This window comes from Vanessa cardui, chromosome 2 (genome assembly GCF_905220365.1).
Source record: "Vanessa cardui chromosome 2, ilVanCard2.1, whole genome shotgun sequence".
In the NCBI taxonomy this organism is placed as follows: Eukaryota; Metazoa; Arthropoda; class Insecta; order Lepidoptera; family Nymphalidae; genus Vanessa; species Vanessa cardui.
In genome coordinates, this window is record NC_061124.1 from 10,334,553 (window position 1) to 10,347,675 (window position 13,123).

General features: G+C 32.6%; 2 protein-coding genes across 2 annotated transcripts; both read left to right on the forward strand.

The window, feature by feature from the left end:
* Window positions 1–418: 418 nt before the first annotated feature.
* LOC124538514 (cholinesterase 1-like) lies at window positions 419–2,724 on the forward strand. Its single transcript, XM_047115601.1, has 3 exons — window positions 419–624; window positions 737–2,001; window positions 2,463–2,724. Exons 1-3 carry the CDS (start codon window positions 445–447, stop codon window positions 2,665–2,667), a joined length of 1,650 nt encoding a protein of 549 aa, XP_046971557.1. The 5' UTR covers window positions 419–444; the 3' UTR covers window positions 2,668–2,724.
* Window positions 2,725–3,688: 964 nt separating this feature from the next.
* LOC124541115 (juvenile hormone esterase-like) lies at window positions 3,689–11,616 on the forward strand. Its single transcript, XM_047118954.1, has 3 exons — window positions 3,689–3,925; window positions 9,956–11,229; window positions 11,305–11,616. Exons 1-3 carry the CDS (start codon window positions 3,743–3,745, stop codon window positions 11,522–11,524), a joined length of 1,677 nt encoding a protein of 558 aa, XP_046974910.1. The 5' UTR covers window positions 3,689–3,742; the 3' UTR covers window positions 11,525–11,616.
* Window positions 11,617–13,123: the final 1,507 nt, after the last annotated feature.

Genomic DNA, 13,123 nt, shown 5'->3' on the forward strand with positions numbered 1-13,123 from the left:
ATATCCCTATGACACCATTGCGGCCTTTTTTACGACCCTTTGAAGATATACAATATCGAAAAAAAAGTAATACAATGTTGGAAAAACCTCATCAAAATCCGTTGACAAATTTTAAAAATCTAAACATACGTACGGACAGACAGCGGTAAGCGATTTTATCTTAAGCTATGTACGAATAATAATAATATCATAATGATGATACGCAATGAATGGTCCTAAAGTAACAATCCGCCTTTTAACTTAGTGATAATTAAACGATAGGAATCAAATATCACTGCTTAATAGACTTAATCAGATCTACCACAAAGTAAGCGGAAATATACTATATGACGATGAAGTCAATCATACGATAATGAGTAGTATTTAAAGTTCTCTACTCGGGAATAATACTTATATCTACTTCGTAAGTCTTCAGTGTCTGCGGTACAAACCTGCAGTGTGAACATGTATTGGCTTGCAATATTTCCTTGTCTTTTATACTCAGTACTTTGTGCTGATCCTGAATCTCGCTTAGTGCAGCTGGATCAGGGCCCCGTGCGCGGATATAAAGATGTGAATGAAGGTGTATTTGTCTTCAACGGTATACCGTACGCCACGGCACCGACTGGGCGGGACAGATTCAAGGTAATTTAAAGCACAAAAATGTTAGATATTTATTACAAATTAGCTGTTTACTATTAAATGTTCCAAAATGGTTACTATATATGTATATGAAACATAAATTGTTCTTTTTTAGGCTCCTCTACAACCACCGACCTGGTCTAAACCGTTGGAAGCCGTTAATAAGTATATTATGTGTCAACAGTTAAATTTGTTGAATATAAGCAGTGCAATATTTCATGAAGATTGTCTAATAGCTAATATTTACGTCCCAGAAAAAATTGATACAAAACTGCCAGTCGTGGTTTATGTCCACGGGGGCGCTTTTATTTCAGGTTGGGGAAACATTATGCAACCCAAACATTTAGTTAAGAGCAACAAAGTTATCGCAGTAACATTTAACTACAGATTGGGAGCACACGGATTCCTTTGTTTAGGCACAAAAGATGTACCTGGTAATGCTGGTATGAAGGATCAAGTTGCCTTACTACGTTGGGTTAGAAAAAATATTGCTAAATTTGGTGGAAATCCTGATGAAGTCACAATAGCGGGTTATAGTGCTGGTTCATCCGCAGTAGATCTTCTAATGATATCAAAAATGGCACAAGGTTTGTTTAAAAGAGTTATCCCAGAGAGTGGTGCAAATACTGCAGCATTTAGTATCCAATCCGATCCCATTAAGAACGCTAAGGAGTACGCAAAAATGCTTAATTTCGAAAATGTGGAAGACTTTAACGCTTTAGAAGAATTTTACAAAACAGTACCCATGGGAGAATTAAATTCACCAAATGTCTTGCAAAGGGAAGATTCAACTTTCTTGATGTCTCCATGTGTGGAGCGTGCTGTTGGTCAAGACCGATTTCTTGATGATAATCCAGTTCAGATATTAAAGTCCGGTAACTATAAAAAATTTCCCATGTTGTATGGATTTTCTGAAATGGAAGGATTATTCCGCATGCCTCTTTTTGACACTTGGAAGGATCAGATGAATGTAAAATTCTCAGATTTTCTTCCGTCCGATTTAAAGTTCGCTACTGAAAATGAAAAAGAAAAAGTAGCAAACCGAATAAAACATTTTTATTTCGGTAACAAAAAGGTAGGAGAAGAAACAGTTCTTGGGTATATCAACTACTTCACAGATGTTATGTTTGCATACCCAACACTGAGGTCAGTAAAAATGCACGTGAATAATGGAAATAACCAAATATATTTATACGAGTACTCGTTTGTAGACAACGATACCCCAATAATTCCACATACTAATATTCGCGGAGCAGATCATTGTGCTCAATCATATGCTGTTTTGGATGAACTTTTGAAGGATGAAAATTTTATTTCGCCTGAATATAAGAAGATGAAATTGATTATAAGAGAATTATGGTTGAATTTTATAACATCTGGGTGAGTACTATTCAAGTCTTCTTGTTCACATTTTCATCCAATTTCATCTTGTAGTATCTAATGTAGCATAATATTCAATAATTTTGTGAGTAAATATTGGTTACAATTACATTATATTTGACATATTTTCATAATTACGAATGCCAAAATAGTACGTTAGTAGTAGTTGCATATCGTTGATTTCAACAACTTATAACAACAGACCGACGGTGTGGTCAAAAATTCGGTTGCAAATCGCACGTTATTGTACGTTGTCATAAAGTAATTGTTGCTACCGGACAACACATCTAAACGATCTAACTGAACTTGCTAACTAGCCATTGCGACTTTAACAACATCGGAATTGAAAAATAAATATTAAGAAAGGTGATTAATAGAAAATAATTATAACATATAATGTAATGATAATGTTCATCACTATAATGATGAACAAAGATAAATTATAATGTTTTTTTTTTCAGAAACCCGGTACCATCTGACTCTAATTTACCAGCATGGCGGCCAGTAAGCACGGGCTGGTCACCACATATGTCAATTAATACAACTTTGGAATTGAGAGGACCTTTGTTGAAGAATAGGATGTTATTTTGGGAAGAAATCTACAATAAATACTATCGGTTTCCGATTAAACCTATTCGTCGGTGTACCAAAAAGTCTATATTTTGAGGATGCAAAGATATTACATCAGAAAACATAAATACGTTGTGAAATTTCGTTTCTTTGTTACAATCATTTAAGTTCAACACCAATAGAAACAAGAATAATGGTTTTTTGAAATAAATAGCATTTTGTTGAATATTTTTTTGTATTTTATCATAAAGTTACGTAGTAAGTAGCTCTGTAAGATACTAAATATCTTCATACTAAATACCTTCATTGGGAGTTTACGGATGAATATGTCATGGGCAATCTTTAGAGTAGCTGCGTTTTGTGTATGCGTAGAAAAGTATCACAGAATACATGATATGTATATGCAAACGGATATACACAGAGCGGTTGCATCAATTAATTTAGCTTAACGAACAATAGAAATATAACTATGGTTAATTTTTTTTTGTCAATCATCTGCGCCCACGTCGGGAGCCGTAATTAATAATTCGCAAGCAATGTAATATTTTACTCCAAATTTCGCCTCCATGGCGCTAGCCCCGTTTACTCGGAGTGTCAATCCAGATAATGTAGTATAATAAATCTAACAGATATTTTTTTATATTAACATACAATAAATAGATCATACTCCTATCAATAAAGGTCATTTACAAGACTACAGTTTATTAGTGTATGCTGTTCATAGTGAGACACTTGCTTTCCCCTGTGAGATTGTTCCTTTGTTCATTCTTCATCGGTCTGATATAATCAATTTCTATAAAAAAAATATTAGATTAAACGGTAAGCTGATCAATCAACAATTTAATAAACTTGATTAATTTATATCAGATTAGATATGGGCTTAGTCAAAATAAAACAAATGTAGGCTTTATTTAACATCCTAGATTTTAGATATAAAAATCAGAGAATTTTTATAAGAGAACATAAATAGGGTGGGTACATGTGTATGTTTTTTAATATTTTTTTTTAGCAAATTTCTTTTTACTCTATATTGTTGTCTTTCAAAACAAGTAAATAAATTAAAGCCCTTCATTTGTGTTGCAGTGGGATAACTGGTTCAACGACCTCACCGCTTGCGCCATTTTATTCATTCGCATGTCTGCGTTTCAAGTGTCGAGTGTGCCGTGCAATAATGTATTGGCTTGTGATTATCAACTTAGGACTATTTTCTTTAGTCACGTGTGATGATCGTCCATCCCGTTTGGTGAATTTGACTCAAGGCCCCGTCCGTGGATATAAGGATTTAGATTTAGATATTTTTGTATTTTATGGCATACCTTACGCTACGGCACCGACGGGTCATGATAAATTTAAGGTAACCTAAAAATATAACTCTTTTATATTTGATATTATATACGGCATAATGTAGTTTAAGGTATTTCACAGTGAACGTTAAACTTACTGTAGTATTATTAACTCTTTTTATATCTGATATTATATGCGGCATAATGTAGTTTAAGGTATTTCACAATGAAAGTTAAACTTACTGTAGTATTATTTTTATTACAGGTTCAGTAATCTGTTTTTGTTGACATTTTCCTGTTAAACCGGTGTCCAGTATAGCAAGAAAGTATGTATATGTGAAAGATCTGAGTAAAGAAAAAGCTGATTATTTGAGTTTAACAAATAATCGATTTAGATCATTGGAAAGATTTTGTTATACCTAGAACTAGCGACCCTGCTTCGAACGGTTGCAAATTATTAATAAAGAAAATCATAATATTATATCAATATAATTTATCAGTATTAGTGAAAAATTTAATTCTGATCATTCAATACAAACAAACGATTTTTACATCTTTATAATATTAGCGTAGATAGTCTACGGAATTTTTAAACGCAATTTATTCTCGATAATATTTACGTAAGATGATAAATGAATTGAAAACATATTCAATTAATCCCTAATTATTATCAATGGCGCTTATTTATATATACGATAATGTGTTCATCGGTTTATCTTTCTTTAACGTAATAGCACAGGAAATGATCGAACCAAAAGTCATATGTACTACTTTCATTGTAGTGTTATTTTGTTAATGATAAAGACCGCTTCACAATGAAACTATTAAGGTAATTTCTTATCTTTTTGGTATAACAGTCTTACCATAATTCATAAATATCCAATGATGTAATAAATGAAGTTAAAATGGCAACACTAACTTTAGTAATATTTCGTACTATGAGGTCTTAGGGTTGGTTATAACACATAGGTGTTGACGTTGTTGATGTCCACAATATATTTTGGTATACCACAACTGCTTATCTTGTCGATCCATTTGTCTCAAAATCAAAATCAAAATAAACTGTGGGCTTTTACAAGCACTTTTGAATCGTCATTTAACAGTTAAGTAAAGCTACCACCGGTTCGGAAAGTAGATTCTACCGAGAAGAACCGGCAAGAAACTCAGTAGTTACTCTTTTCCAACATTTAAAAAAATACAGTCATGTTAGTTAATACAATTATTTAAATTAATATATATTGCCTGGAAGTCAACAGGTATTAATTCCACGCTTTTTTATCATACACAAAATCTTGTCTGTAGGAAGTAATGGTGATCACAAAGCTTCGCCACTTACGCTGTTACCGACTGCTTGCGTCATTTGTGTCTTAATGTTACTTGAGTCTATGTTGTTACTTTCTTCAATTTCGAGGGTGTCCCTCCCGTCGCATTGTTGGAAATCATATAGTGTGTCTTTGAAAAAAACCTTTAAGAAACGCAATTAATGTATATATGATTGTCTTTTCTCTATATCTTAATGAAATGCCGCTAACATTCTTGCCACCATTCCACGCGGTCACTAGTTTTAGTTAATATTTGTATATACAGAGTGATTCAATGTTAGAAGTGATGAATTAATTATTGTGTTGGAATAATTAGAATATATAATACTTTTTGTGTTTTTCGAGAATTAGTATTTATTTTTATTATTATAACAAATGGAAGATGGAGCGCGCTAAACGAATATTGTGTTTGTACGTTTATTTACAATGTGTGTGTCACAGCACTGTAGTTATACATACATATGCGGAATGTGCGGCGACCGGGGTTGCCAGGGTAATGAAAAAATGTGCACACTTATTTTTTGAAATATAAATGTGCATGTATTATATATATTAGATACAATCGCAAATAACTTATTACAGTATTATAGTGATTGTTATTGTCAGGTTTTTATGTATTTCGCATAATCTGTAATAACATAATAATTAGTATTGGACACAAATTGTCCAATATTAATTGTTATAAGTATTAATTAACCAAGCCTCAAATGTATAATATCGAATCGAGTGTAGTATCTACAATACAGATTACTGATTGACTACCCATATTGAAGTCATTTAGATTTTTGAGGATGGGTCCTAGCATGAATAATGAAGAAAAGAGATAACAGGGGCCAATCGACCCTTTAAATTGCGTAAGCTCGTATTGCGGGTGAATCAGTAATCTGTATTATAGATACTGCACTCAATTCGATATTATATATACAATGAAAAAACTTACTACAATTTATTAAATCCATACCTATAATATTTGCACGTACTCGTATAATATTTGATCTTGTCGACCGATACAAGATCTGTTATTATTTTTTTTATTCATTTTTGTAAAGATTAAAATTAACCTACTTTTGAGGAAAAATATTTCAGTGTAACCTGACAACACCAAGTGATACTTATTATCGCTAATAACATATAATATTTTTTAATTATATTCAAATCAGATAGATAGCATCGGCAAAATCGACAATATTTATTTTTATGCGAATATGATCTTTACACAAACGTGCGTGGTGCGAAAGGGAGCTGTTTCTATTGGTTGTATAAATCGACAGTAATCGGTTTTATTTAATTTGACGTTGCTGCATCTAAGTTGTGTCATACTATATAGCAAGATACTCTTTTTATAGACATTATAATTAACGTAATAAAAAAGTTTGATAGCAAGGAATATCAACCTCATTAGCTCTTTGCTATTTTTATGCAGTATTTAATGTTTTTAAATGAGATTAAATGGACCGTGTTGTGCAGAAATATTGCAACTCACATATATAAAAATAAATAAATGATAACATTATGAAATTAAAATAAACGCTTTTAATGTATTTAAAATGATGTAGGTACATAATGTTATGTAAAGAGCATTCTTTAAAAAACATTATCAACACGTCGTTATAAAATTTGACAATCTCCATGGTCGAGTGGCGTGTACACCGGTTTTCATGGGTACGCCACTCTGAGGTCCCGGGTTCGATTCTCGGCCGAGTCGATGTAGATTACCATTAGTTTTCTATGTTGTCTTGGGTCTGGGTGTTTGTGGTACCGTCGTTACTTCTGATTTCCATAACACAAGTGCTTCAGCTACTTACATTGGGATCAGAGTAATGTATGTGATGTTGTCTAATATTTATTTATTTATTTATTTATTTAAAATGTTAATTTTTTTATTAGAAGAAAGGGTTGAAAGATTTCTGCTCAACGCTGTCCAATACAAAGAACATCGTTGTTCTTTAATCTATTTTTATTGTATTTGAACAACAGTTTGACGACATCCGTGGTCGAGTGGTCTTTACACCGATTTTCATGGATATGCCACTCTGAGATTCCGGGTTCGATTCCCGGCTGAGTCGATGTAGATTACTATTAGTTTTCTATATTGTCTTGGGTCTGGGTATTTGTGGTACCTTCGTTATTTCTAATTTTCCATTACACAACTGCTTTAGCTACTTACATTGGGATAAGAGTAATGTTTGTGATGTCGTCCAATTTTTATTTAATAGTAAATTCATAGTGTAAATAGAGCGAAGTGACTGCTTTATTCGTAACTAGCGACCCATACTTGCTTAGCACGGTTGCAATGCTGATACTATAAGTATACTCCAGAATGTCTTATAATTTTCAGTTTTTCAATGTTTTTCTACTATATTGTGCATGTATTATACATAAAAACATTCTTCTTGAACCGATTTATCTTTAAAAAAACGCTTCAAAATTCGTTGTATAATTTTAAAGAAAGGCATACATAGGGATATATATACATAAGCGACTTTGTTTTATACTATGTAATTATATATCCAATAGTTTACAGATAATAATGGTTAGAATCTGAGAAATATTGTTATTTCTGTTTTGTAACAATTTATCGTTGACCTTGCCCGATTTGGCGTCACCAATAAAGATGTCGCACGAAACCCTTACAATTCTGTGCCCTATATTTGCGGTTTTGCGGACAAAAGTTTCAAATCCTTTAAATAAAACGTCTTAGTAAACATCAGGCTTACGATTTGCGGGAATTGGTTAAGTAGGGAGGTATGTAAAAACCTTATCTGAAAAATATGTCAAAAGTACTCGTAGTATTTTTAATCTATATTCCAATATAGGTAAAAAGATATGTCATATGTGTTACATACTTTGGAAAAAAACGATAATAATCATGAAACCAGAGAAGAAGAAATGTACATATATAATCTATATATACTTATTAAGACATTCCGACTTAAATGCATATTATGTACCAGAAGTGATAACTACCAGAAATGTTTTATTGATAAATATAAAGTAGTACCCCTTTTCGAAGAGCACAAACCTATATTGAATTGCTTTATATTTAGAAGATATAAGATTTGTATATAAAGATGTCGTTAAACACGCGATGGATAAAAATTTGTATATATTATGTTTGCTAGACCTTTGAATGGAAGTACCCAGACATATTTCTTAGACTGTCAAAGCTACGCGACGCAAAAGATATTCCTACACTAGTAAAGTATAATACGACACAAATTAGAAGTAGCATCGGAAAGTGCAAGGAAATTAAAATAAAACCGATTACTGCCGATTTACACTACCAATAGAAATAGCTCCCTATCGCGCCATTCGACGCTATTCGTCGCTATAGATTCTCGCGTCAGTTCATTCCACGAAAGTAAGTGCATATAAATCGACGTGTCAAATTGTCGAATATAGTAGGTCATATGCTATTACAAGGTTGTTACGTTTGTGTAAATATCGTATTCACATAAGAAATAAAAATTAATAATTTGGGATAACGTACTTAATTCGGATGTGATCGGTTTTACGAATTTTGCTGATGCTACATCTAAGTCGTGTCGTACTATATATATTATTTTATTATGTTTATTTTATTACAGAAATGAAATTTTGAATATTTAATTTAGTAAGTGATCGTTATAGTTGTAAAGAAAAAAGAAAAATATACATTTATTAATTACATGCAATTAATAAATTTATTATTATTTGCATGAAATTTTAAATCTTCCGAACAAGACGGTTTCTCATATGTATCTATCTCATAGACATAAGTACATATAACATATTTTATTTTTATAATCATTCATATTAATACACATAGGTAAATGCGTAAATAAATAAAAGTTTTTTTAACAAACTTTGTAATTTGTATTAAAAGAAAGAAAGAGTAAAAAGAGTGAAACTTGTTTCATTACCCTAGCAACACACTGCCGCATGTATTTCTACATCGCATGATATATAAAGAGCTGAGATGGCCCAGTGGTTAGAACGCGTGCATCTTAACCGATGATTGCGGGTTCAAACCCAGGCAAGCACCGCTGATTCATGTGCTTAATTTGTCTTTATAATTCATCTCGTGCTCAGCGGTGAAGGAAAACATCGTGAGGAAACCTGCATGTGACAAATTTCATAGAAATTCTGCCACATCTGTATTCCACCAACCCGCATTGGAACAGCGTGGTGAAATATGTTTCAAACCTTCTACTCAAAGGGACAAGAGGCCTTTAGCCCAGCAGTGGGAATTTACACGCTGTTGTTGTTGTTGTATGATATATAGAAACAAAGTATTTGTCCCGCACGCTTCATGTCCTATTGCTAATAAGGGCGAAAATGAATACGACTATTTAGCGAAAAACATAAAAACTATAATATATTTACCTCCTTCTAACACTGAAACCCAAAGATTTTATTAAAAAATGTTGTTATCAATATAACTGAGAGTAAATAAGGAAATGTTAATACACATGGACAACGAAGACAATATATACACATAACGAGGAGTTATCTCGTTATCGTACAAGATGATATTAATTAATATCAGTCTAGTCGTTCACGTTCGTAATATCTTTTTTTGATATTTTTTCGAAATCTCATGTCTCTCTGTCATGTCTTCTACGTCATACAGACATCGCCAGTTATTACGATAAAAAAATCCTTATTAAACTTTTTGACGCTTCGACATAATATATTTTATTATATATCTTCTAAGGTGACCTGCGTGTGAGACTCAGGTCTCAGTATGAATACGCACATGAGAGTTCGTTATACAATTGAATATTTGTTCTATTTTAGGCACCTCTCCCCCCACCAGTTTGGACAGAACCGTTCGAAGCTATCAATAAAGATATTATATGTCCTCAAAGTACTATGTTGACAATGCTTACAAATACAGTCGTCCGAGAAGATTGCCTCTTTGCAAATGTGTATGTGCCGGAAACAAACAAAGAAAAGCTTCCAGTCGTAGTGCATTTTCACGCTGTAGCTTTCGCTATGGGTTGGAGTGATATCAAAGCTGATGGAAATTTGATAAAAAGTAAGGAAATAATTCAAGTTTCGTTTAACCATAGATTAGGCGCTCATGGTTTCCTTTGTCTGGGTACAAAAGACGTGCCCGGAAATGCTGGTATGAAGGACCAAGTTGCATTACTACGCTGGGTAAAGAATAATATTGGAAACTTCGGTGGAAATCCTGATGATGTCACACTATTTGGCGAAGAGACGGGTTCAGCGTCAGTAGATCTTATGACGATATCAAAAATGGCACAAGGTTTATTCAAGAGAGTAATAGTACAGAGCGGTGTCAGTACCACACCATACAGTGTTCAGATTGATCCAATTGAAAATGCTCTGCTTTATGCCGACTATTTCAAATTTGAAAATGGAGATAATATTTATGAGTTAGAATTTTTTTTAAAAAATTTGTCACCTCGAAGATTAAATTCGAAACATACTATGAACCGAGAAGACTCTACCTTTTTAATGTCTCCATGTGTGGAGCGTGATGTGGGGGAAGAACGATTTCTAGATGATAATCCGGTCAATATAATAAAATCTGGTAATTATAAAAAGGTACCAATGTTATATGGCTACGGAGAAATTGATGGACAGTTTCGAATTCCAGCCTTGAAATTTTGGGGGCGTTTGATGAACAAACGCTTTATAGAATTTTTACCGGGTGACTTGCAATTTGAATGTCAAGCTGAAAAACTTCTGGTTGCAAAGGCAGTTAAAGCCTTTTATTTTGGTGATAAAGTTATAGGAAAAGATACAATGCCAGAATATGTAAAATATTTTACAGATATCACGTTTGCATATCCAACACTGCGATCAGCAAAATTACACGTAGAATCTGGACATAATAAAATTTATATGTTCGTGAAGTCGAAAGCTATTTACGATATCCCAGATACAATACCGCTTAGTAAAAATACTTCTGACAAATGTTCCATGTCGTTCGGAGCTTTGAATGAGTATTTGAAAGAATTGCGTCAGTATAAATATGTCGAAAATCTTAAGACAGTCAGAGACGCATTCAGGGAAACTTTGATAAGTTTCATAACTGAGGGGTAAATATTACTTAATCTTTTTGGTTGTGATGTAATTTGTGTGTAAGTAAGTTCTAAATGAAGATTATTTTTCAGTGAACCAATAATACCCGGGTTAAGAAGGTGGAAACCAGTGGATATAAATTTGTCACCACAATTGTACATTGATGGATCATTTAAATTAAAAAAATCTTTGAGGAAGAAAATGGCCTTATTTTGGGATGAAATTTACCAGGATTATTACGTATATCCGTCAGCGCCCCCAGCCCCACCACCAAGGAACATTAATATTCAAAAAAATACAGGAGTGTGGTAAAACATGTCTATTTTTTTAACATTTTTTATGGTAGCCTTTAACTATGTATTTAATCAGTAATAAATGAATGTGATTTTCTTTATATAAGAATTGGTGATCTGTTTCTTAAAACATATTTTTGTATGTCTTATTTATATTATAATTCTTACTACCACCCAATAGCAATACTTAGTGTTTTTGTGATCCGGTTTGAAGGGTGAGTGAGCCAGTACAAAGACAAAGGACAAGAGACATGAAGTCTCAGCTCGGTGACCTCTAACCATGATATGCCCCATGGGCTCGCCCACCTACTTATTCTATTAAATAAAAACAAGAAATACTATTGATTCACGAAAAACCTGCGATTGTTATGGAGTTTTAATAATTTAGTGTATAACTAGCAACCCGCGCCGGTTTCGCAATACTGATATTATATATTATATACTGAATTTAAACTTTAAAGTCACATAAAACATCTATTAAATGAAAAATACAATATCAAATGTTTAATACCATTAGTTAAAAACAATTTAATTTTGCTCAACCTTTTTTTTATGACAGTAACTTTTTTTCTCTTTAAATCGTAAAAATTAAGTGAATTGTAACCATTAAATCTCATCAAAACGAGATTATATAAATAGACTACTGGGATAAAGATTGGCTGAAGCTATGAATAAGTAAGTATAAGATATGTGTATACCGTATTTTTTATATGTCTGTTACTCTTTCATGGCAACTAATGAGCCGAATATGATGAAAGTTTGTCTGACACAAGCTAGAACTGAAAGGAAGGCTTAGGAATTATACTTAATTCCGACTGACGCAAAACGCGAATCTACGGGCGAGAACTAGTTATGACGTGAACTGAAGTGTGCATTTTGATAAGCATTTAATAACACACTCAAATATCTTGACTTATATTAATTATTTCTCATTAAACACTTATCAATCCATATTATAAAAATTGGAGTGTCTATTTGTAACGTTGAAATTACCGGGTTTTATTAAATATATACATATCCAGCTGTTACCGCCAAATTATCGTAAGCGACACTTTTGTCAAAAAATGGTTTTTTATCGATACTAATATTTTAAACCGTAACGGACCGATACCTGTTGATGTTTTCCTTCGAAAAAAAACCGTTACAAAGTTATAGCAAATGCGAAAATTATCGTGAATACATACGTTTTTAGTCTTAACGTAAGCGAAAGTAGGTATTTTTATCTTATTTGACTAATGACCGATTTACTTACTATCGCAACTTATTGTCGCAACCGACATTAGTCCTTGACCGTAAGGCGTTTACTATAAAGAAACCTGTCGTGACATAATTATACCTATCTACAAAATAACATTAAAAAAAAAGACTGTCTATTTGTTTGTTCCGACTAATGTCTGAAACGGTTACACCGATTTTGACAGGACTTTCACTGGTAGATAGCTAATGTAATAGGGAGAATCTTAGACTACAACAATATGTATATGTATTTTTTTTAATTCAAACGTCCATGAAATCGCATAACACAGAGATTGTAAGAATTTTACTATAAAATAAATGTAGCAAATATATTTATGTATTTCTTTGTTAATAATGTAAATCGATATGCAATCCATTGTTA